Consider the following 26,233-nt stretch of genomic DNA (forward strand, 5'->3'; position numbering starts at 1 on the left):
GTATCTCTGTTACACTGGTTGACCTAAAAGGTGGTTTCGTTGACTTTAGACTTTAAAATGTTGGTTCATCTTCCAGACAGAACGATTGACATCTTCAACCGCTCAGTTTCCTGGTCTGGTGTGATCATCTTTTTGGCTCAGACGGACTTGAAGGGCAGATTTTACCGCCGAACGTGCAGCTTAAAGATACAATGATGCACCAGCAGTTTCAGGTACTTTCCACTTCTACTCAACCACTTCTCAGAGGCAAATACTGTACATTTTACTACATTTATCTGAACGCTTTCAATACTTTTCAGGTAAACAAATGTTATGTTCCCTACAAACGTATAGTTTTATAGAATATGATGCATTGCAGTAGATTAAACTACCCAACAACTCATAAAAAGAGTGAAAAAGAGGACAACCGTGAACATATACAGCAGTAACATGCAACATACACATTAATGCAGCCCTAATGTTAATTCAGAAACATCACATACAACAGTAGAAAACAACGGCCAAAATACCGAAGTCGAAGCCTCAACTGTGGTCCACAAACCAATGGATGTTTCTGTGGCCTTCAGGGTCTTTCAGCGCACTTTAAACAAAGACTTTACATTTTGTGAGTACAGCTGGTGACACTACGATTCAGTAAACTCACACAAAACAGGCTACGACTAGTATCTAACTGACAAAAATGTCAATCTTTGTCTCCATCAGGACCTTCAGTGTTCAAACGTTTTGAGATACTGGAGCGCAAACTGTCAGCACGGTGTTTGATGGCGCCGCAGACAGCAGAGAGACGAGTGGAGCGTCTCCTCCAGAGTCACTGGTTCTATTTCCACTGGGGCCGTCTGAACTCAGAGTCCGTGCACTCTCAGCACTGTGAGCTGCTGCAGATAAGAGCTGCATGTACATGTGATGACACCGAGGTGTTGATATCTGTCTCCGTCTGCTGCTTCTGTCTTCTCTTCACATGCTGCGTCATCTTGTTGGTGCAGAAAGAAGAAGAAGACGAAAAACGTCTGCTACTGAAAAAAAACTAAAAAAACAAATCCTGTCTGCCTGGCTGAGCCAAAACTTTGTGTCTGACGGCCTCCTGATAGAATCCAGTGGAGACCGGACTCTTCCAAAGGTTTATCAGCAGCAAACAGCAGCACAATTACACCACAATCTACAAAGGACACGATGACTGGAAGCAGCTTCTGGGAATGTCCATAACTCAGGACGACTGGCTGTCTCTCTCTCTCAGCATCTCTGCTTCTCTTTTCATTCTCCTCTCTTCAGTCCTGCAGCGTCCCGGCGTTATTCTCAGCTCCACAGTTAAACCTGTTAGCTTGCATCACACACAGCAAAAGGATTCCCACACTTTAATTCACGCTGCTGTGATTTCCTGGACTGTTGTGTTGCTCTGGCAGGTTTCAGCAAAACGGCGATTAGTGATGGAAACGTGGAGAAAACACAAACATCTCCACTTCCTGCCAACACGCCTCCACAGGCAACAGTGGGGGTTTTTTTTAGATATTATAGGGGAAATTATGTGGAGAGAAAAATTACAATTTCTTTCCCACAGCAGATCCTCTGAGATCCTGGATGGAGGAGCATTTTCCTCAAGAGGCTCTTAGTGCCAGAGAGAGCAGCTGTTATGCAAATGACTTCAGACATTAAAGTGTGAGATGTTTTCTCCTGGAAACGTGTTGACAGCAAATGACTGGAGAGGTGGAACTTGTTGGGAGTAATCAGGCGAAGCCGGCACGGTGGTCAAACCTAACCGAGCGTGTGAAATCACAAACGCGTCGTTCCTCCTGCTTTTGTTCGACGGTCTCCCCGCGGAGCAGGAAGCTCACAGATCTAACCGAGCACGCTGTGTTAGCAGATGCCGCGACCATCGGCAGGATCCATTTACCGACTTCAGACGGAGCTTGAGCAGCTTCCAGTTGTCTTTGGGAAAACCAGAAACAACTGTTCAGCCTTGACGGCCCAAGTTCAGTTTGTCCTGGTGTGATTTTATGCTCTGAATACATTTACAGGAGACGGCGTGTGCAGCAGAAGGGTGCCGAGAAATCCCTGAGCTGTTTCCTAACACTTTATGCTAATCTGCTCTGTTATTTGCTTCCATTCGCCCTTGATGGAGACAGCTGCACCCTCAAGCGAGTTAGAGAAATGGGTTTTGGATTAAGGCCTGTCAGACACACAAACACACACACTCACACACACACACACACACACATATAAACACACAGGACTATGGCGTAGATCTGCCTCTGTGACTTTCACGAAAGACAACAGAGCAGCTCGATCTGTTGGTGTTTAAATTGAAGAGCTGAGGAGATCAGATGGTCATGAGATCGTGGTTTCTGTTGGGTTCTTTGAATAAAAAGCGCTACACGACTGTAAACCACACAAGGACAGGCAGCCTTGCTGGAGCATTATTCGTGTACTGTATGCACGCAGGGGACCAGGTGAGTGAGTTGGGAACAAACAAGCACAGCTGCTCAGTGTCAAAGTTAAAGAACACAAATTGGAGGTGATATGACAAAGATATGTAAGGTGTAAACCAGAGAGAAACAGATGTTCATGCAAACAAGATGCCTGCATTGTTAGTGTGTGCACGATGAGCCACCCATCAGTCTATGGGGACAAATGTCAGCCTTCGTATTTAAGGACACACGTGTTTATATAGACCCTTTAAATTACACCTGAAACCATTTTGAATATGTTTTATCGGTGAAGTTGTCTAGAGGATGTTGAAGGACAGAAATGCAGCTGAGTGAACGAGCAGCTAGTTCATGTGTTGCTGCTTCTGGTTGAGCAAACTATGAATATGTTTATGCTCCATGGCTGCATATTATAACGCAAACTTGTTCACATACAAAATAAAAAAGTCCTTATTCATTCTTTAATGTAAATGAATTAATAAAATGGCACAACAGTGTTTATTCTATGCTCACTCTTAGTGAAGAGAACATTTGAACTTGTTTAAAGATGATTTTTGGCATATTGAACGTCAATTTCTGTCTCTGGTTTGTGATTGCATGTTGTTTGAAGCACATTTCTTCTACCGATGTCAGAGCCATTTGTTAATAGGTGCTCCGTATTTAAAGAAATGTTTTGGTTCATTCCACTCAGCAGTTTCATTTTAAGTCTTTTCTTTTTTTTTGTGCTTTTGTTTTAACGTTTAGCCGGAGGAGAAGGTCTGGACACTTATCGATCAATCCGCAGCAAGAGAAATGTCACCGCGTCGCTGTGGATTAGCAGATTGGCCTTTTCGGGATAAATCACATTAACTCGGTAACTTTCTGCCATTTTGCTGTCAGCCATCAAACACAAATGTCAGGAGAAAACCGTCACCTTTGAGACGAGGGGAGAATTCACACAAGGCATTGATGGCGTTTAGGAGGCAGCAACTTATTGTTTCTGTTTTCTTGAACTTATTGTTTCTGTTTTCTTGAACTTATTGTTTCTGTTTTCCTGAACTTATTGTTTCTGTTTTCCTGAACTTATTGTTTCTGTTTTCTTTAACTTATTGTTTCCATGTTTTCTTGAACTTAATGTTTCTGTTTTCTTGAACTTATTGTTTCTGTTTTCTTTAACTTATTGTTTCCATGTTTTCTTGAACCCTTGTCAGCAGCTTAATGGTGTCTCAGTAATGCTGGGGTAAAAGGAGAATCACACGTTTATCTGTTCAACGTAAGCAAAATGAAAATCACTCGACCTGCCCTCCTTAAGAACTAAACCCCGTCCACATCGGAGGCTCCAGACCATCAATCAACTTGTGAAGTAGGTGTCACTTCACCCTAAAGAGAAGATCTCTCACATTGGAGTTGGTTCGAGCCAAATGAGTCGAGCCATCTGCTCAGCGAGGCTTACTGTAGCTTCAAACACATTAGAAAATGACTGATGAGCGAGCGGGGTCGAACATCCACAGAGGGGGGGGGGGGGGGGTATGTTTTAACTCAGGGCTTCTCACGAGGATATGAAGCAGCCAAAAAATGATTCCATAAAAGCCCACATTTAGTGGCACATTCTAATGCCATCCCTCTATACACTGATCCTAATATTGCTTATTGTAATGAGTCTGCCTCCCCCACTGTTAACATGTAGAACATTATTGTAAAGGAGAATTAGGCTTCGTTTGCAATTGAGCCCCACGCAGTGTGCAGACGGCTGTTAATATTCAAAGCGGTGTCTTGCGTAGCAGCCCGGCTAATGAGAATGTCTCCTGTCTGAGCAATGAATGCGGTTCTTACTGTGTTTTCTCATCAATTATTTTTGCTAATTTGTGAAACAATGAAGACTCTCCGCTTTCTACTCGACACGACGGAACGCGCGCGCGCGCACACACACACACACACACACACACACACACACACACACACACACACACACACACACACACACACACACACACACACACACACACACACACACACACACACACACACACACACACACACACACACACACACACACACACACAGTAAACATGTCCTCATGCTTCTACAGCAAAGGGACTCGTTTGTCCAGAAAAACACACTGTTAAAATAACAACTGAGTAATAGCATAGTTATGTTGAGGCAACTAGAGCCAGTGTCCAAAAATAATCAGTATGACGGAGGGAAATATTCTCAATCAGAGTTATACTAAACTTGATCGCTTCCTCCAGGTTTGGTTCAGCTAACGACTGTCCCCGCTGACGGAGCCTTGACACCGGGCGACGCCGCGACAACCTCTCTGTGGAGGACCGGCTGCGGCAGCCAGCGTCTGAGTTCACAGAGCATCGATATTAACTTTCAAATTTAAGTGAATTATAATTCATAGGGGGGCTGCAAGGTCAAGACCGGCTGCATCAAGTTCCCTTATCGGTGCCTGAAGTCTGAACCGTCGCAGGAAACGAGCTGCCTGCAAAGTCATCGTTCATGGCACAATGGTGCGTCATGTTTTTCTAGCAGGTTTTAGACGAGCAAAAAAAGTTTAAATAATTCACCTCTTTATAACGCATGCTGATGGCCAGTGTCTCTGGACAATCGGGGGTTCCAGGATCAGCACCTTGGACAGCGACAACACTTTGTGCACAACGTTTTATAAAAGATCCACAACAAGAAGAAGCTGCAGACTGCAGGCTGATCCACTGAGCTCAAGATTACCCACAGATCTCAGTCCAAACACGAAACCCATTAACGACAACAGCATTGTTCCCAAAATGTGAACAAATTAGACCAAAACGATGACGGAATGACTGGATACCACTAGACATATAAGTAAATCATAAACTGTGACCTGATTTGCAATTGTATTCATAGAGACTCCACACATGATGGAATTTGGCCATAGTTGGACTCCAATTCAAAGCTTTGTAAATGTGGTCACTTTTACACAAGAAAGATCGTTCATAACTCTCCTTGTATTGCCTGCTTTGTTATTTTGTATTGGGAGTTTTGTCTGATCCCTAATTTCAAACTCTGTGCCTGTTTCTTTGTCGGTTTTCTCACTGATTAGGCGTTCAGTGTGAACAAACGACGAATATGTAACCGAGATCAGAGGGGGGTGCCAACAACAATCACTGTGATCATTAGAACGACTTGTTTTTATACCCCGAGTGGATAGCATGCTGAGAGACTGCAACAAAAGAGCAGCTTGATGATGCGTCCTGCTGCCTATGAAGTTGCATCCAACAAGAAACGTCTTTTTCTTTTCTGAGGGAAAGCGTCTGATAAAATGTTGTGTGAAGCAGGGTTCCCGACATGAAAAGCTTTCTGGGGTTTTTGAACTTGACGTCTGTAGGAGCCGGCACATCAGCAGCATCAGCAGCATCTGAGCCGCATGCATCCGTCTGATCTCTACATGTTACTTCACACTTGTGCCCCCCGCCCGGACCTAACGTGTTAGGTATGATATACCAAAATAGTTAAATGTCAGATGTAAAGACTTTGATTTACAAGTGAAGATTATAATCGAGTAAGTCAGTTTTGAGGTACTAAAAAAAATACATTACATTTTAACTTCCTATATCAATGGCGATGGAAAAATAAAGATTTACGTTAGACACAAAGTTCTGACCAATATTGACATAAAATCTTAGCTTATTGCCTCAAATGTTTGATTTAATTTGTATGTTTTGACTTGAACCTTTTTTATTTGCTTTAATGTAAATCAGATGATCAAACCTCAAATTCCGGCAGCGTCCCCTCCTTGAACTTCACACTGAAATAACTACTTACTGTAGCACAAGTCTAAATGTATGAACAAATGTAAAAAAAAACGAAGAATATCTCCTTTGGAAATACCTCTTATTAGAGCTCTTTATTCCAGTTCGTTAAAGCCAACAGTTACTCTCAAGATTTACATTCAACAACTTGCGTTTACGCGACGCGCAGGTAAACCTCCACATCCCCAGTTCATCACTTCATCCCTCACATCTGTTGGTCACACAATGATCACAAAATAGTGATTTCTCCCTCGTGTCATCTTTTCAACATTCCAGGCATACATTTACTATTTGTACAATATACTGTCATTGATTTCCATTCATCCGTCCGCCCCACCCTCATGCACACATAAAACACTGTACACATTTATCAACGGAGTCGTGTTCAAAAGGCCGTACGCCTTCACGTTCAATATCCAAGAGTCCAGGAAAGACACCGCAGAGTACCTTTGTTTTATTTATATTATTTAACTTCTGACTGCTTGAAGAAGATTTGTTCTTAAAGCTAAATGGAGCAGGTGGCCTGCAGATATATTACAGAGTGATAACCTCTTATGTGTTCAGAGGACCCCGGTCCAGTGTGTTCAGGATTACAGGAAGAGAAGGAAGGAGAGGAAAATCCAGAGCGATGGAAAGAGGCAGAAGGAAAGAAAATACTTTGAAATGAAGACATTGTGAAAGGAAGAGCAGTCCGGCAATGGCAGCAAATGTTCATATTAATCCTAAAAATAAAAAAGGACCTCCATATCATCCCTTCTTCCTGTTTCTTCTCTTAGTGTCTAAACGTCTAAAGCCAAGCACAGCAGTTTAGTTTCCTCTTTTGGTTCCCCAGTGTGGTTCATACAAGAGTGATGATACATGGATCAGGTAATACAGTACAGTACATTCTCCACCCTCCACTAGTGAGGCCTCCTCTGTAAGAAGAGGCTCCTCCATCCTTCTGCTTCGGTCTCAGTCCGTCTGTGCAGCAGTAGTAGAGGCCTGTTCACTACTTTTAGGAATCCAGTGTCGCGACAGGAGGACGTCACCCTTTTGCAGTAAAGTGGCACAAATGTAGCTGCAGGACAGAAAATGAGACACTGGAAAGTGCAAAGAGCCGAAACCTTTTTGGTCGCTAGTTAGTTACAGCTATGGTTTGGTTTTGGTGACGTATTGGCGTGGCTTTGGTCCGGAGGTTGTACGATTGGAGGAGTCAGTGGTCGCAGGTCGGTTTGAGATGAAGAGAAGCTGGACCGAGCCGAGCCGATCCAGGCTCTGCGTTGGGAGAGAGAGAAAAAAAGCAAGAGGCTCATCCCCCCCGGCGTCTCTTTCTACCTGCCGAAAAAGTTCTCGTACTCCAGCAGTATTAGCTCCACTATCTGGTTCTGGTAGACCATGTGGACCGCGATGTTCCAGGTCTCCGTTTCGGGCCGCAGCAGCGTGGGGCCGAACACGATGGCCACGCTCTGGGTGTTCATGCGGTTTTCATCGCCGTGTTCGATCACCCTGGAGGAGCGACGGACAGTTCAGACACAGCGGCCAATATTTACAAAGTACTAATCATGCAGAATTTCATATTATTGGATTTGAATAATTGATGCATGAATGTTTTCATGTTGGAGCTAATTTGAAAGGATCAATACAGTCTTTGTCTTGTTTTATCTTGTGTTTTATTTGTTTTATATTTTGTGTTAATAATCAGAATATTCAAAGGAACTAAAGGATTCTCTCTGACTTGTAGTCGAGTAAAAGTAACAGAAAATGGAACTAGAAGTACTCAAGTAAAGTACCAAAGTAGAGTACTTGAGTAAATGTACTCGGTTACTTCCCATCACTGCTTGCTGGTCTGGTTGATGCCCCTTAAATTCATGTGCTGAAGTTAATAACAATAATAATAATAATAATAATCAGTGTTTGGCCCCTGACAGGCTGTCATTTTGTTCCCTGGTTAATCATCACTAAAATGTGTAAAGTGATCATTTACACGACGTCTGCTTCTCTAAATAAACTGCATTTGAATCTCTGTCGGTGTCAAATGATCAGAAATGAACCATTGGGATGATTGATTTTCAGTAAAAGTACCAAACGTTCTTTTGTTTCTGCTTTAGATTTGATCATTTGTTGCTTTTCTCCATTCATGTGTTGAATGTAAACACAGATTAATGAACGATTAGAATAATCTGGTGTCCGTGTGATGAACACCGCGTTCGTGTTGCTTGTGAGACTGGTGCCTGTTTGTTGTTATTCCTGCGTTAAAGCGTTGCGTCCTGAGGGGAAAGATGAATGGATGAAGAGCGTTTCTTACTTCCGGAGGTGTTTGAAGAGAGCCTGCATGGTGTCGTGGTTGGGTTTGGGCAGCTGTCGGACCAGATCCTTGATGGACTGAACTCGCTGCCTGTAGTCTGAAATCTCTGCAGAACAGGAAACATTTATCAAAGCGTGACGGAACAACCTGCATTCATCAAACAGTTGCTTCTGTTGTTTCACTGACGCGATGTTGGATGAAGTGTCTGTGATGCTAGTGGTCTATGGCTAACTTACTACATCACTCAGTTCGTGGTTTTCTAAGAGGGTCTAATGAGGTCAAGCACAGTATTTTAAATTCTTTGGATAATAAAACAGTGTAAAAGCTCAAATCCAACGTTCCACTATTGAACGTCTCCATGCATTCAGTTTAACATTCTACGAGTAAACCTGCAATATGAAAAAAAGTCTCCAAAAGGAAAAACAATGCTTATTGAGCTGAGAAGAATGTTGTTAAAATGATGGTGTCAGGGTTTTTCAGCAGTAAATTAAAGAGGCTGACAACATGACTCATGCAGTAACTCCAGAGTGAGAGTTAACGTGTGGCAGAGCGCGGTGCAGCTGTGTGCAACTCGTACTGATGGCGCTGACAAAGTCATGGAAGAGAGCGTAGGTGAAGAGAGGCTCCGGCAGCTCTCTGAAGTACATCTTTAAAGCTCCCGTGGTCACATGGATGTCCTCCCATTTCTCATCAGTCAGGTTCACCGTCTCATCTGGACACACACACACACACACACAGATATAATGGCAATATCCCAGGTAAAGGGGACACTACTTTGTGTTATGCAGTGCAGTAAAGGTAAACCTTTGTTTGGAGGAGGTTAAAAGAGCGATAGAACAAACCTTTAATGTGTTGTTCCAGAGAGCAGCAACTTACCGTGGTTGACAACAAAGCGTAGTTTCTGTATGACGGCCAGGTTCCCACTAACTCTGTACAGCCCGTCTATACACAGACCTGCAAGGGATCATGGGAGGAAAACCTTCGTCACGGTCCACATTCTATGCCTGTGTTCTCATGAGCAGCAGTAAACCCCACCCTTCTTTTACTGCAGGTTACATTCCAACGACCACAGAATCACTTCCTTCTACCGCGACACGCGGTGCCGCACTACTGAACCCACCGCTGCTCTCCACGTGGTCGATGCACATCTTCACAAAGATCGGCACCGTGTCGCTCTCCCTGTGACACAAGCTGGACAGACTGCAGCCGAACACCTGGTCTGAAGACACGGAGAGACAGAAGCGCCGTCGTAAACACACAGTCCAATGACGCTCGTTGCTTTGTTGCAATACTGTCCGTGTGTTGTTGACCCTCCCTGAGACGCGGTACTTTCTATTAGATGTAAAACAAAGGACGGTTTTCCTTCTGTGGGCTCTTTAAGGCCAAGACACGTCACGGAACATCGACATTACGACATGTCTGGTTAATTATTATAGAACTATAAAACATTCACTTCTTCTTCCTGCTGTGGGCAAACTGGCTCGTTGGAGTATGAATTAAATCACAATAGGACATAATTAAGGTTAGAACACACGGCTCGTACTCTTTGGTATGTTTCGTGCACGATAAATGTCAAGACACTGTTGATATGTACAAACCACAGATGACAGAAAATGTGCAGTTTGTTTCTGCTACAGCAGAGAACGCCAGCAGCTTAAACCACAAACGTACGGACCTAAAATACTGCTTTCTATTTCCTGGTAAAATCAACTTGACGTTTATTGATTTCCTCAACGGATAAATCGAACTTTTTGCTGCCTGTTATAGTGAACAATGAGTCTCGTCACAAGTTTGCGCTTCTCCGTACCTTTGATGTATCCCTTGTCCCTGACGGCCTGCAGGGTGGGGCGGCGGGTCAGGAACTTCTTCAGCTTGTGTCTGGTCTTCTTGTTGTCGGTGCCGTCCATGCTGGTGGAGGTCTTCATGGCTGCAGAGGACAGATGGGACAGCACAGTGTTGTCCACCACTCGTCTCAACACGCGGATCGCCATGACGGCCGCTCTGTGTTTTGAGGGAATGAAACTGATACGCGGTGCTTTTATCGGGCACGAGGGACACGCTACGCTTTCATTTTCACTCTTGTGTGATTAAGTGTGCACCCTGTTCATTGACTCTGCCATCATACTTGGCAATCTTTGACTTTTGATGATGTATTATCAGTTTAAATACAGCAAACGTGGCACGTGTTCAAACATCTGCTCAACACCATGAAACGGCTCACAGACCTCGGCCTTTCTTCGAGTCTCTCTGGTCTTTCTCCTTCTCGTTTTTCTCCGCACCGGGCGACTCCGGCATGTCCTCTTCAATGGCCTCGTCAGACTCCCAGGCCTAAGACACACACAGAGAGCAGATACAGGTAGTAAACCTCTACCTGCTGCACCTTTAGACTCTCAGGCCTAAGACACACACAGAGAGCAGATACAGGTAGTAAACCTCTACCTGCTGCACCTTTAGACTCTCAGGCCTAAGACACACACAGAGAGCAGATACAGGTAGTAAACCTCTACCTGCTGCACCTTTAGACTCTCAGGCCTAAGACACACACAGAGAGCAGATACAGGTAGTAAACCTCTACCTGCTGCACCTTTAGACTCTCAGGACCGTAAAACTACACCTGATCTGTTGACAGGCGAGTTGACCTGAAAACAAATGACTCACTTTCAAACTATTCTCAAGTTTTATTCAGTTGTTCAAATTATATTTCTGTCCCGTAGTTAGTTAAGTGGCTTTTTTTTTTACTCGTGTTTTAATAACAACCGAATATACAATGTATTTTCATTACAAAGTAAACATGCGGACGTTATGCCAGCTGTGACAAAGTCCACTCTGTTTCTCCTCTGAACAAGCGGGCACAATCTCCCCTGTTTTTAATCACAATAGTTATGGTGTAATAACTAATGACAGATAATATGCAGTCTGTATACTGCACGTCCCATCTGGTCCTCACATGGGTGCTGATGGTGTCCTGCAGCGTCCGGTACCAGTCGTTGACCAAGGCGTCGTTATCCGACTGGATCAGCAGCTCCGTGCCCCGACGAGTCTTCACCTGCAACCCGGAGAGATGATCAATTATTGATTCCGATCATCAGCTATGCCCTGATTTATTGTTTCTTTTCTCCGGTGTTCTCTGTAGATCTGTTAGTTCATCGTGTAAAACAAATGTTTCATGAATATCTTAACGGTTGGAGTCATTTTTAGAAGAAGCATCTTTCATATTTCGTGTTTCAGTGATAACACCTTGGAAAGGAGTTCACTCGTGCAACAAGGGGTGATGTAAAATACACCTGAAGGATCTTTCGTTTGTATTTCAGACATTTCTTTCATTATACAAACGCAGATTAAAAACGAGAACGATCTGGAGGAGATCTGCTCACCTCCATAACGTGCTTCTTGCTGGATTTGTCCTTGGAAGCCCATTCCACCGAGCCGCCCCTCAGGTCCACAGTGAACTCTGGTTTGGACTGAACGCCTCCGAACTGGACAGAGAGAGGAGACGGATCAGCCTCGGCTGTTCAACCAAACCAGCAGATGGTTTAGAGGAGAGAAGATGCGCCGCTTTGATGATGAGGAACGTGGAGAGATTAAGATTCAAAGTTTGGATTCACCTTCAACTGGAGCTACACCTTCCAGGAGAGCTCTGTAGCTCCGTTAGTGTGATGTGATAGTTATATGATACATGACAGTTACTTTCATGACTTTCCATAACGTACTAGAAGACTTGTTGAGTCATTTGACGCGTTTACATTGATTGATAAGCATGTCTTTATCTAGAGAGCGAACTAACTGCAGAGAAAACTTTGCAGGAACTTTAGTTTCAAAGGCAAAGGAGTCCGTCGAGTTTTGGGCCATCAACCTACACACTGAAGTCATCAGAAAGCACGACGCACCAACAAAAACCTCCATGAACTCTTTAACTTCTACGTTTCAAAGAAAACAACTCTCTGATTAAATCTAGTGATCCATGAACTTCATCTCGTCTAAGAGTCTAAAATAAATACGTCCACTTTAAGTCAGAGTAGAACAATTACTGACGCAGTATTATCGTCGCTAATCTTTTCCCCGATGCCGGTGACTCGTAACACACAGAAGGGGTCGGGGGTCATGACGGACAGGAGGGAGGTGGCATGCAGAGGAAGAGGAGACAGGAGCACACGAGAGGAAGGAGGAAGCACATACAGAGGAGGCTCTGTCGGGCCCGGAGCAGCCAGAGGCGACGGCCGGGCGTTTCTTAGCGGACGGCCTCCAGTTACTCAACAGTGAGAGCAGAAACGCAGGGAAGGACTCACTGAGGTAGTATGGCTGCATGGACGGGAGGATGGGGTGTGGAGGTATGGAGAGAGAAGGAAAAGGAAACATCTCGGAGATTTAATTCAACCCCAACGCCCATCTGGTGACCCGACAAACCTCGAAATAAACTTTTACTGTCAAATGAAAAGGGGGCATCGGAAGTGAACCCTGCATCTGGAAAAAGGCACAACTGTACATCTCGTCATGTGAATGAAGAGTGAACTAGTGAAAGATCAGTACAAGCTTCCTGTCACTCACCCAGCTGGTCCCGCCTCCTTGGCCTTTGGCGAATAGCAGCGTGGACCCTTGCAGCACGGTCCAGGAAGACGTCCAGTTCTTCCTGCAACAGATGGTTCACGAACACTGTAAAAATACTGAAGGCAACTTTGAGAATGTGACAAAACAAGAATCCAATCATAAATTGGCGCTGTAGCGTTGCTAAAGGTCATCAAATCTTCGCAGGAAACCTTTAAAAGTAACACTGCAGACGTCAGAATAATGTCAACGTGGGTCGATTCCGAGTCCGTGCCACTCACCGTACTTTCTTGCCGTGCTCGGTGATCTTTGTCACGTTCAGAACGCCGCACTTTTCAGATGGCTGGAGAGAAACAGAAGAACACACTGAAGAAAGGGTGACGTACACATCCATCACTGATACAGAACCACAGCAGGATGACGGGAGAGAAAAGGATCGGTAAACAATAAGAGTGTCACTCCGTCGTAAAAAAACACCACCACAACAACACCACCCCTCCACCAGAACAATCGCAGCCTTCAGCTGGAAGGAAAACCATTATTTCCACTGAAGAAAGACAAGCGACGAAACTCTGGAAAGTGCACAGAGACATCAGATTAAATCAAATTAGAAAAAGATAAGCCTTGAGCAGATCTTCTGTTTCAGATTATAAACACACAGGTCGATCTTTGGGGAAACGCAGACGATCAACGCACCCAGGAACAATTTGTCCAAGTTCAGTTCTGCTTTTTAACATGGATTCTACACAGGCTCAAGCTAAAATGTGTTCTCCGACTGGAACTGTGATCTCTGTGTGATGTGAGACGACAAAGGCCATCGTAAACTGGGACACAATCCTCTTCTCTATTGATTTCCACATCTTCTGTGCCTGTGTAGAAACCCTGCAATGAGCTGCCGACAACCAGGGCCCAAGTTAACCCCCCCCTGCAGGACGGAGCCTGGTGGGGGAGGGGGTGGTGGGGGGGGGAGGGGGGTGGGGGAGGCGAAGGGGTGAGTACTAACAGAGTCGGGGGGCTTGGGAGACGAAGGGCAGGAGTCGGAGTCGGGGGAGGAGGGCTTGGGGCCCAGAGGAGCGTCCTAGTGAGGAGACAGGGATGGAGGAAAACACACACACACACACACACACACACACACACACACACACACACACACACACACACACACACACACACACACACACACACACACACACACACACACACACACACACACACACACACACACACACACACACACAGTCACTAACAGCAGAAGGTTAATGAGAAGATGATGAGAGGTTAAGAGCACACAGACAGTTCAAGGAGTGCGATGGCAATTAGCAGTGAGATTACAACTGGAAGAAGTGTGTCGAGTACCTGCGTGATGTCCGGGAGGTGCAGATGGATTATTAATGAGATGTGGAGGCAGGTATTTATCACAGTGCTCATGCTGCTGCTACAAACTACTTCATTTGTGTATCATTGTGGTTAAAAGCCTCATCGGGTTTGCGATTGAATGATTGAAATGAACAGACTGAGGTAATCATGAAGACGGGGATGTGATTATCTCTCCGGCTGCGTGATTGTTATCATGCGAGTTGATTTGTCTGCGCGGATTAAGGGACAAGCCGCCGATTGGTCGGTCCGACGGGCCACTGACTTGGTGTTTGTACGGGTGTCGGCGAGCCGAGCTTGCGCGGAAACGCCTGGTTTTTGACAGCCGCTGCGAAGCAAAACCAGTCTACAACTGAAACTGTGGACTCGTGTGATAAACAGTGAACGCATCTCACACCAGCTCCATCTGGAACACACTCGTTCTGTACAGGCCATACACATAACGCCACTGGCAGGTGTTAAAGAAACGGGTCATGCAAATAACTTTTCGGCAAAAAGTGTGTTTGCAGTGCGTCAGACCTTGTCGTTGGCGTCTTGGATGAAGGCGCTGTGTCTCCACTTGGTGAGGACGATGGGATCGACGTGTTTCCTGTCCAGACTGTAGCTCTTCAGAGCGTTTCCAGACGGCTGGGGGGGGGAGTGGTTGTACTGGATGGGAGGAGACAGGGAGTCATTCTGCATAGATGCACTTTTAATTCTACCTCCTACGAATGTAAACAGAGGGCTTTTGTAACTACAATAACAAGTCCTCCTAATGGAATGCGTGTGCCTGATTCTGCAGAAAGCCACCATGATGTTGGAAGTCACAAAGTGGAGCTGCAATACAGATTCACAGCATCCCTTGTTCAAAATTCTCAGTCGTCTCTTTTTGGTTTTGGACTGATTGTTGGACAGAGAAAGTAACTTGTAGTGGACCCGAATCTTCAAATTGTTTATCCTCAAAAATGACTCCATAACGCAAACAATCATTGGGGATTTGCTCTCTTGTAAAACTGAGCATGTAACATTCAGTTTTACTGAAGGCCCATCTGCTGCGGAGTCTTACCTTCGGCAGCTCCCATTCTGACCTGGAACCATCAGCGCTGTAGTAATACGGCCTGCCCTGCTCATCCACGTGTTTTAACCACTGGAGGCGAACACACGGACAACACGCGTTAGTGCGAGTCCTCGCAGCACGCAAATATATGAGCAAGAACATCGCAACTACTGACCAACAGACAGACTTTAACGTTTAAATGTTGCAAATGGATCACAATGCTGTGGTGAGTTTAAGTCCTGTACCGTAAGTCCTCACTTCTCTTTAAATCTGTACAATAAATCAAATGTTTTCTTATCTGCATGAGTGATTAAAAGTCTTTCATGATAATGAGGAATTGGTGTGCGATGAGGGAAATAGCAGAAAAGAGTATTTCCATCCTTCCTCTAGTAGTTGTATGCATTCTCGTGCTTCATCTGCGTGGAGGAAACATTTGAGTTGTGCCCTTTCGGAGGAATTTAACCGTGAAATCAACCCAAGAAGCCGCTCCCACATGCATTCCCAGAAAGCACCACAGAGGAGAGACAGCAGGTCAGCCGGTACCTTCTCGTTGGTATGGTCGCTGACGTACAGCGTGTGGCCGTGCTGGTCCATCTCCTCCGACCAGCCGCGCGGCGGCGACCCATACTGACTGTCTGACTGGCTAGAGTAGGTACTGAAGCAGGTGTCCTCCGACGACAGAGGCTGGAGGCGGCCGATGGAGAGCGAGAGGAAGGGAAAGAAAGACGGCGAGAGGGGAGTGGTCTACCGTCGGTGAGAGAGGAGAGAAAGAGAGAGGGAGAGGGATATCTTTCACCACAGAGTCACAGAGGAGAAACACCAAACCACCATCTTCAACAGAGAACCAGGAGACCCAACAGAAACCACTCATGTCCATGCTTGATTTGGGAGAAAGTCTGGAGCTGGCTGCTGCAGCCTGACACAGAATGATTAAGTAACAGTGACTGCCTGTCTCCTGTAGGGGGCAGTGTGGTACAGACATTTCATGTTCAGAGACGGCTCCCAAGTGACTCGTTGATCACAAAACACAGTATTCCCTGTTCCTCAAATGTCTTCATTTCCACCACGCAAAAAAAAGCTGCATGTGTTTTATTTCTCAAAGAAAGAGAGAACTTTCCTTTTCTCTGAGATGTTTGATCTTTTGTCAGAATAAGTTTAGATGCCTCCCCCTGACTGCATGTACAGCGTCGTTAATCACAAGTACTGACACGCTGTATTTGTTATCCATTTCATATTTAATATTCTGAGTGTATATCAGCAAGTTACTGTAATTCTACGCTTGTGAGAAGCAGATTAGCAGTTTAGAGCGACAACATCGCTGCAAAGTCAGCTCATTTTGTCCGTCCTTCTGTCACTGGTTTAGTTTAATACTTTACGGTGGAAATTATGATTCTGCATCAACTAAATTTAAGAATTAAGTTTGACTCGAGAGTCGAGGTTTAATGAATGAAGTTAATACTTTGTCAGAGAAGCTGTTCAGAGCCGTTGTTTACGTTTGAGTCACACCTGCTTCCTGTGGTGATTCACCGGGTGTTCACGTGTGAAGGAACCCAAGAGATTCACAAACTCATCTCCACATTTCTCAAATTCCCACGTCCTACTACCTCCACTTCTGAGCTGCACGGCTTGCATCTGTGTTTGTACTCACGCAAACATGGAGAACCCCCCCCCCCCCCCGCACGACTTTACATGTGTCGCCACATGTAAAGTCAGATTTCACTAATGAGAAGCTTGCCGACAATCCAGACAGCCACGTGTTACTAGAGAGCCGTTGTCTTGCTTTGATTGTAAGTTTACTCAGTTACCAGTGTAGACTGACTCTTGAAGTTCCTCATACAGACAGATAAGAGTAATGTGTAAAGCCCACGTGTGTGTGTGTGTGTGCGTGCGTGCCTGCGTGCATGTGTGCGTGCGTTTCATGAAACCCTCTGTACTCGATCCGTACCTCGGAGCTCTCTCCTACGCTTTCTCCTCTGGAGCTGCCGGTGCTGGAGTCCTTGGCTCGCGGCGGCTTCCAGGTCCTCTCCTGGGTGGACCGGTTGTAGTAGAAGTGCCGGCCGTTCTGGTCCTTGTAGGTCTCCCACTCGCCCATCACGTGGAGGCAGGAGCCGGAGGGGGAAGGGGGCCGGTTGGTCTGGGTGATCTTCAGCTCCTGGAGGTTGGTGTAGACGGGCGACTCGGAGCGGCCGTGGCCCGACGAAGATACCGTCTGATGGGGAGAGAAGAAACACAGAGAGGTGTGAGTCATCTGCGAGTGCATTTAAGTCGGTTACATAATCAGGGAAAAGTTCCTCGACAGAGAAATTCACAGCTTTCAGAGTGCAAATCAACAGCTGCACGGGCAAGCTGGCGAACCGTTTCATCCAGAAACACTTTAAAAACAGAGCCTGAGCGCACATCAATCACCTCACCCCCGCACGGTTAATGCCGGGTTCCTACTGAGCTCCGCAAGAAGTCAATCACTTCATCTTTCGGCCTACATTGTTTCCTGAGTGGCATCGGAGCCGAGAGGAAGTGACTGAAATGTAAAAAAAAGACAATCTGTAGTTAAAGCTGACATAGCCAGTGTTGACCGCAGAGGAGCAGAGCTTTGAATGAAGGGGGGGGGGGGGGGGGGGGAGGAGGAGGAGGAGGAGGAGGAGGAGGAGGAGGAGGAGGAGGAGGAGGAGGAGGAGGAGGAGGAGGAGGAGGAGGAGGAGGAGGAGGAAGTGTTGTTGTATAACTGACAGTGGCAGTGACCAGATTCAGGTAGAAATAAGGAAGTGAAACCGACTATCACGACACATTGGTGGTGCTTTCTGTCCAGCTACGAACAATGAGCTGTTTTTTAGTACAAGTATGTGATTATGTGGTTGAATCTGTATATGTAATGTGTGTGTTGATTTGGAAAAGGCCTGGCTGTATTATCAGTATTCTGTGGTATTGAAATGGTAGCGACACCTGCTGGTCATCATGAACTCAAAACAGAGTTCATACATGAATAGAGAAAACAATCCACACATCTCTCTGGACACTAACCGCAGGAAGGTCTGTAAGAAATGATTATTTTCATTGATACATTATTTGCTGAAGAATTGATCATTTATTAAATGAATCACAAGAGCTGATCACACATTTCCGGATGTCTTCAAATTGCTTTTTCGCCGTAAAACAAAGAGAGATGGTGGACGATGGTTTGAATTACAACAGCACGGATTTAAAAGTGAGCTCCCGCATCGAGTTGAACTCCAACATTTCCGCCGCTGTCGTGCAGCCAGCGTGCTGCTGATCACAGAGCTTCCGACGCCAGACTGATCCAGTCAACGGGCTCCTTGTCATGATTCTTTCATGCCGGCATTACTGCAGAGCAGCGGGGCAGAGAGAGAGATTAATGGCGGTGCCCCGAGGCCTCCTAACACCGGCCCCGTGATGTGTTTATTGCACACGGATCAATAGGGATGAAATATTCAGGAGCCCAGCAAACAGCTGGAGGAACCCGAGAGAATCGACTGTTCAATGGACTTGATGACGACGAAGACGCGTGCTGTTCACAACAGTAACGCAGCACGACAAACTAAAGGTGGCGAGTGCTTATATTATACACTTCATACATAATCAGGCTCAGTTTCTTCGACCTGAAAAGACTTAGGAAGCTGTTGAGCCATTAAGCAAAGCACTAGACTTTCAGAATAAAAGACTGCTCTTAAGGCTGTAAGAAAATATTGATACACTTCAGTATCGCGATACGTTTTATGATACTGTGTCGATTCTCAAAAACATTAAATTAAAGATTTTTAATTCATAGTTTACATGCAAAGATCATAGACTGTATAAGAAAGTGGACGTAGTCATCGTGACGTCGCCCATTGGTTTGGGGATTGCCGTTATGAAGCCTCGCGTTCGACAATTTCGCCATTGCCATTTTGGATTAAGGCCGTCGCCAAGTCTTTTTCGCAAACAATGAACGGAAGTTACCAGATTTGGACTGCTAGCAGCAACGACCTGTCAATCACAGTAAGCCCCGCCCTAAATCATCCCCTGCTTTATAGTCTGTTTGACTCTAAATGGACCATAATGTACCAAATGAACATCATGCTGTGTTGAAGAAGACTTGAAACTATGATTGAGACCATAAACTCATGTGTACAATGTTTACTGAGGTAATACATCAAGAGAGAAGTAGAGTCATTTTCTCACAGACTTCAACCAGAGGAGTCGCCCCCTGCTGGTCATGGATGGATGATACGGGGACCGTGATAAATGCAAATGAAGATCCCACTGTTCTGGTTGCATTCAGATTTCATGCATACAGCAGAGTGTTTATACTATGACGGATTTCGTAAAACTTAAAAAAACACAATTAAAAAAAATCACAATACATTGAATCAAAACCCCTGTATCATATGTTAAGTTGTGCTCAATAGATGAAAATATATAAGATACTACCTCTGGCGGTGAACAACTAGTAAACACATCGTCCTCTTCATGTATCGAGAATGCTCGACAAAAGCTTCTCCGGAACCGGATCGCTGCCATCGTCCCGGCTTCAGATCCTGACTGCTGTGCAGCGTTCACTGGTGACACTGCTCTGTGGTCTTCCTGTGTAATCCTGAGCCAACATGTGATTAAGTGCGTGGATCAGTCGAAGGGGAAGTCCTGGTGGCCAATGGACCGTTAAAAACCAAGAGCCAGCAGTTATGTAGCATCCCACAAAACCACATTCTCCTCCCAAAGCTCTTCTGGAATTAAACTTCACTCAAGTGGTTCGGAAGCTCAATAAACTTTACTCAATGATGTTTAAGATGAGCCCCCCCCCCCCCTTCAGCTGTGTAGTGGAGAGCTGCGGAGGAATATATTATATATTATTATATATATGTTCCAGATTATAAAGCACCTGATGGAATAAGTGCCAGGTTTAAGAGCGATTTAAAGTAGAGATACAGCTGGGTGCAACTCAATATACGGAGAATGTTATGTTCTTTCTGCAGTCGAACAAACGTCTTACATCCTCAAATGGCAACTTAACAGCAATATCAAGACAGAGCCGTAATGTCAGACTCGGGACATGTTGATATAATTGGTTTTGAACGGGTTTTACAGGCCAGACGGTTGTGAAAACCTCAGTCTGGAGGCCATGTAGAGCCCGAGCACAACCACTAAAACTGCAGCTCGGTCTTCCAGTGGCAGCAGCAATCGTCAACCAACAGCACTCATTATGTAACCGGAGGCTGCACCGCCACGTCGGCTCATTAAAAACGCACCAGGTGTCTCCTTGACTCCACTACAGCGGCGGTGTGTTGCTGAGCAGCTGGTGCTGGACATCTGCAGTTAACGGGTCGACTAGCTGATCAACACTGAGCTCTACGACCACTGAACCGCAGACATCAAGAGGTTGACCTCTGACGGCGAGGCGGAGCTGCTCTCTTTTGGAGTACTCGAGGTGTGCAAGTGGTGTCGTGTACTCTGGAGCGGAGCATCATCTGGGCTTTCAGAAGGAAAAGCCTCTCTCTGTGTGGGTTACGTTGGTCCGATGAACAGACGTAAGCAGCATTGTCAAAGACGAGCAACGCCATTAGAAAATACGAGGTAATAAAATGTAAAGAGACACGTCACCGAGCTTAAAATGATGCCGCGTGGGCTGTTAGCGTTGAGAGAAAGCTTTAGATTACTCTTCATCGACACAGTCAGCATTTTAAATATGTTCACTGCTCAAAGTTAAACAAACTAAACAACCACGGTGAGGCTTTTTGCCGACAAAGCATTTTGAATTTGCTGGATTGCTTCATTCACCAGACTGTTCAAATGATTAAAACTGATGGCTGGCACGTAAACCTATAGTATGGGTACATTTTATACGTCATTTATCAAGCAAAGAGGTCAAACATTCTCTGGTTCCACTATTACGAGCTGAACAACTCATTTAAAATAAATCTCTTTGGGGAATTGTCAGACGCATCTCTCACGGTTTTCTGACATTGTGCGGAGTCGACAATTTGATTAACTTGTGGAAAAACTAGAATTGATTTGATTACAGTACTGACCAGTCAATCTCAACCACAACACCTACAGCAGTCAGCAATGAGGAGCAGCGGGTCTGAACTGCAGCAGCAAATCAACATTTGTGATCAGCGCGCTGCTAATGTCCCGTCTGAAGCCGGAGCAGCAGTTAATGAGCGGAGAGTGAAGCTGCCGGCTCCAGATAGATGGACCTGCAGAGTCTTATCTGTGCCGCCTGCAGCTCTGCAGCAGAACAACAACCAACTGGTCCAGTGTTCCTCCAGCCGGAGATAAAAAACCACGTCAGAGACGCAGCCAGAGAGAGGAGACTGCAGCGTCGGGCACCGACTGCATCACAGCTGATATCAGATGCAAATGGCTGCAGATGCTTTAGCGTCACATAGTTTATATTTAGACGAGTCTGGTGTGAGATTCTGAACACTCATTTGAATGCACCGCTGTTGTCCTGATTCACAAAGTAGAACTGCTTGGTTGCTTTCTGTTGTGACTGAAACTACAGACGAAACTGTGTTTTTGATAAGCCCGTCTTCCATTTTTTGGTTACTTTGCAATGTCGGCAGTTATTGCCAATGCTGAATTCGCAACTTTTTCTGCAGGATTTCCCGCCGTTGAAGCAGGATTTCATCATCTATAAAAAGGGACATGCACATGCATCTGCATAGGCTCGAATAGCGCCCCCTCTCTGAAATGACTTGTGATCGGCCAGAGTCTCCCGTCACGGGCAACAAGTCTGAAAACAGCTCAGTCGAGTTCTCTCTCAGACCATTGAATTAGAATATGCTCAAATGTTAAGAAGCTTCCTTGCCCAGCTTTAAAACAAAAAAAGATACTCAAAATTGCAATGATTAAAGCAGCAAAGCTCTTTATCTGGAGCAGCTATGTGTCATAGTTTATATTAACCCTGGGAAGAGTGAATACATATTTTAGTTTTATCATGTTCACCACTAAAGGCTGATGAGTTGGATGTACAATGGGGAACATCATCACTTCTAAATAACAAAGGCAACGTTGTTTAAGGTGTACAGACGTCTTCAGCTGATACCAAACCAATGAATCACTCAGAATCCAAAAAAATAGAGATCTTTAAAAAGCTTCTCTGTGTTCTAGAAACATCAGAGAGACCAGATCACCAGCAGTGTAGGCATCAGTGTCCTTTAGGTGGCAGGCTGAACACTAAGTTTGTGAAATCTTAAAAAGGGATTGGCCAGTGACGGAGGAGGAGGAGCTCCTCATGTTCACCTCCTCTCTCCTCCCCTTTACTGTTTGACACAGAGGAACCGGCTCTGCTGCATACCTGCAGGGAGCTGAGCCACGCAAACACACACTTTGATGCCAACCTTGTGCGACTGATGTACTAAAAATGTGCAAGTCCACACATGTACACACGTTTCCACAAGAACACACAAAGAGAACGCCTACCTCGCGTCTACTTCCTCCATTCAGGTTCACGTTTCACAGCTGCAAAGTGATTAACATATTTGGCATATATTCCCATAACATCTGCAGAAAACATGCAGGAAACATAACATCTTAATATTTCCCCCACTATAGCGGAGTTTTTCCTTAATTCATTTAGGATCTGGACCACATTCCCATAAGATACAAATCTGCCAAGGAAAGAGTTCCTAATTCTGGCAGCTTTGCAGAGCTACTTTTAGCATGGTGGACAAAAGAAGAAACACCAATATTTACCACAGACGCATGAGTCAATACGAGACTCATGCTACAACAAACATGCATTCAAAGTCATGATGAATGAATTTGATGAAGAGTTCCTTCTATCTGAGCTGATTAAAGCTCATTTCTTTGTGTAAATCAGTGTAATTTCATTCCCACATCAGATATCCGTTTGGGAGGAAGTAGTTCCTGGTATAATAGCGCTGGGTGCTAGATTTAAATGATTTAATGTGGGACAAACAACCAGTGAAACCAGTCAGGAGAGAGAAACAGGAAGAAAGAGTTTCATGAGAGAGCAGGAAAATGGCCAGGCTGTCTATCCGGGTAAAATTGCATCACAGATATAATTCAAAAAGCAGATTGAATGCCATTTGTGAAGTCTCTCGACATGTACTTTAACATCAGGTCAGTAAGTCTTATTCATATCCATGGTGTAGGAAGCACTGATGTAAGAAAGAGGAGGAGAGCGTACAAACAATTAATCGGGAGCACAAACAGTTCAAACATGCCATCCTCAAGAGACCCCGGTGTCTCGTCCAGTCTGGTCTGAGGTAACCTCACAATAAATAATAATAGGGCAGAATAGGGCGGTCTGCACACTGCAGACAAACACACGGCAAGTCAACACAAGAAGGCCTCAAGACGCCGGCACCACCCAAAGGCAATTATACCACTCCAGAGCAATTACATTCAACGGGAGCAAAGAGAGGAGACGGTGAATCTCCTGAGGTGAGTTAGAGCTCAGAGGCAGGAAGCAGTGACCACGGGACACTTGGCCGGTAGCCACGGCCATATTTAGGGCTAAAAAAAAGAAAATAAAAAGGACCAACATGTGTCACACTCCCATGTGTCTGTTACTGGTGCTGATCTCCACATTCGATTCAATTCTGATTCAGGAAAGTCTCCATAAGTTTCAATTCTATTTTGTTAAGAGCGACCTACATCCGATAAACATCGCCACCGCGTAGATAACTTGTATCTATTTGTAGTATATTACAGTTTAGTTGTTCTTTGAGGGTTTACACAGTAACAGGGCAGAGAGGAGGGCTGTACGGTGCCCTCTTTTACATAATCCCGCCTGAGTGCAGTCTGTCAGAGACGAGGGTCCACAGAGGAATGCTGGTCTTGTTCCGAGTCTATCTCTGATCCACTCGTGTCTCTACACGCTTTGCAAATGGGTCAAATGTAAGAGACAGCAGGAGGGCGAGGAAGGAACTCAGAAAGTGATGCAGGAAGGAAGAGCGCTGCACGAAGACGTTCCTAAAGAGAAAGACCAGCTATGCTACACCACGCGTGGTTATCACAACACCTCTGAATTCAACACAGTGAAGTGCAAAAGTTTGGGCCGTGGGTTTAGTGTAGTATATGAATAGAGTTCATTATGTAAGTACTATATATTAAAGATTTGCTGATGGGTCATTGAAACTTATTGTCAAACATTGAGATCTTTGTGATGCAGCCAATTAACCGACCAACCCACATTGCCTCATGAATCCACTGAGCTGTGTGTTTTAGGCGTGTGCGGAGGGTTTGTCATCGTGCACACACAATTAATTCATCTTTCATTGCAAAGAGAGGTTGAAGAATGTGGCGTTCATGTTACAAAGTACTCTAATCTATGGGCGTTGGCCAACGTAGCACGTTGCCAGATGATGTTGCATTGGCACTTGACAAGAGTTTTTAGTCAGAGACCTCTGCTTCGGAACCAGGCGAACCAGAGCCTCCGGTTATGGGAAGTGTCCTAAAACATGCATTCTCTCTAGTGTCCACCAGGGGGCGACTCCTCTGGTTGTATAGAAGTCTATGAGAAAATGACTCCACTTCTCTCTTGATTTATTCCCTCAGTAAACATTGTAAACATGAGTTTATGTCTCAATCTCTAGTTTCAAGTCTTCTTCAATACAGCATGATGTTCATTTAGTACATTATGGTCCATTTAGAGTCACACAGACCATAAAGCAGGGGATGCTTTAGGGCGGGGCTACCAGAGGTGTATACGGCGTCACTGGATACAGTCGACTGGATTGCATGACTAAATGTACAAAAGTGCACGAGTAAAAGTGACACATTGGTGAATAGTGTTGGCACTGCCCAAGTGTAGGAGGAGAGGAACGTTTCCAGATGTGTTGCTGATTGAATAAAGTGTGTGTGTGTGTGTGTGTGTGTGTGTGTGTGTGTGTGGAGACCCAGCTGTCTGACGCTGCTCTGCTCTCTCCACAGGGGACTCTGGGTTTTCCCTGAAGGCTGAGACACGGCGCTTGAAGTCACAATCACCGTTTGTTTAAAAACAGAGAATCACATGTTACAGAAAGACGCCTCGCTGACATTTTTAAACCAGAGAGTTAAAACAAGTGAGTGGGAAGGGGTTCAGTGTTGCTCGCTGACATATTCCCCCGAGGCTTGAAGCTTTTTCCATCATGATACACTTTTTTTTTATTTTTTAAATTGTCTAAAAAAAAATGGCCGTGCCACAGTCTCAGAGTTGACTTTACGATCAGCAATGTGTGGGGTTTCTGCCCGAGGCCACACAGCAGAACCAGCTCGAGGGAAACAGAGCAGCTGACAGCCTCCACCCAATGATTAATCCTCCAACTCCATCTACCTGACTGGTCGCAGCTAATGACGCTAACTCTAGTGTGGGGGGTCCACTGAGGACAGCCGGCGTGTGTGTGTGTGTGTGAGAGAGAGAGATTATATAAGAGGGTAGCAGGGGGACAGGTGTGATCACTCCTCAGGACACATAATGCAATGAGATGGATGTGACTTAGAAAAGAGGCGTGCTGTGTGTAGCTTTTACGCTCCAATCTGAGCTCAGTGGAGGATTCAATGTTTCAATCTGACATTGAACTCTGTTGCTAGGTAGAAAGTGCATCTTCAAAAATGAAATCGATGAAAGAAAAAGCCTAACATGAGAGATCAAAGTCCTTCTGTGCAAGTGAAAACAGAATAATCTAAATTAGTAAGGTAAGGTTTCAGACGGTATCTGAATCACTGCTGATGGAGGTTCACATCCTGACGCCTCGTATCTCAATCCAGCTCCTGAGCTGAGGAGCATGAAGATGTGAACTCCTGCGACTCCGTTAATGCCTTGAATCAGTAGCAACATCCTCCTGAAGACTCCTCATCGTCAGCA

The 26,233-nt window shown here is 45.2% G+C and overlaps 1 protein-coding gene across 7 annotated transcripts in view; it reads right to left on the reverse strand.

Moving 5' to 3' along the window:
• Nucleotides 1–6,253: 6,253 nt before the first annotated feature.
• The window catches only part of LOC306789659 (rho GTPase-activating protein 12-like), a 39,113-nt gene continuing 19,133 nt past the window's right edge, over nucleotides 6,254–26,233 (reverse strand). The window contains exons 3-19 of one of the 7 annotated variants that reach the window (XM_079285712.1): nucleotides 17,372–17,635; nucleotides 15,970–16,170; nucleotides 15,436–15,516; nucleotides 14,910–15,038; nucleotides 14,656–14,718; nucleotides 14,020–14,094; nucleotides 13,298–13,359; nucleotides 13,020–13,101; nucleotides 11,849–11,950; nucleotides 11,422–11,520; nucleotides 10,700–10,802; nucleotides 10,282–10,401; nucleotides 9,595–9,693; nucleotides 9,351–9,428; nucleotides 9,052–9,186; nucleotides 8,475–8,580; nucleotides 6,254–7,675 (exon numbers count right to left, since the gene is read on the reverse strand). In XM_079285712.1, the coding sequence (XP_079141838.1) occupies nucleotides 7,501–7,675; nucleotides 8,475–8,580; nucleotides 9,052–9,186; nucleotides 9,351–9,428; nucleotides 9,595–9,693; nucleotides 10,282–10,401; nucleotides 10,700–10,802; nucleotides 11,422–11,520; nucleotides 11,849–11,950; nucleotides 13,020–13,101; nucleotides 13,298–13,359; nucleotides 14,020–14,094; nucleotides 14,656–14,718; nucleotides 14,910–15,038; nucleotides 15,436–15,516; nucleotides 15,970–16,170; nucleotides 17,372–17,635 (1,974 nt within the window). In that variant the 3' untranslated portion in view covers nucleotides 6,254–7,500. The remainder of the gene's footprint in view (nucleotides 7,676–8,474; nucleotides 8,581–9,051; nucleotides 9,187–9,350; nucleotides 9,429–9,594; nucleotides 9,694–10,281; nucleotides 10,402–10,699; nucleotides 10,803–11,421; nucleotides 11,521–11,848; nucleotides 11,951–13,019; nucleotides 13,102–13,297; nucleotides 13,360–14,019; nucleotides 14,095–14,655; nucleotides 14,719–14,909; nucleotides 15,039–15,435; nucleotides 15,517–15,969; nucleotides 16,171–17,371; nucleotides 17,636–26,233) is intronic. The other 6 variants (XM_079285716.1, XM_079285714.1, XM_079285713.1 and 3 more) reach the window with 6 other exon arrangements.

Source organism: Melanostigma gelatinosum (assembly GCF_949748355.1).
Source record: "Melanostigma gelatinosum genome assembly, chromosome: 15".
In the NCBI taxonomy this organism is placed as follows: Eukaryota; Metazoa; Chordata; class Actinopteri; order Perciformes; family Zoarcidae; genus Melanostigma; species Melanostigma gelatinosum.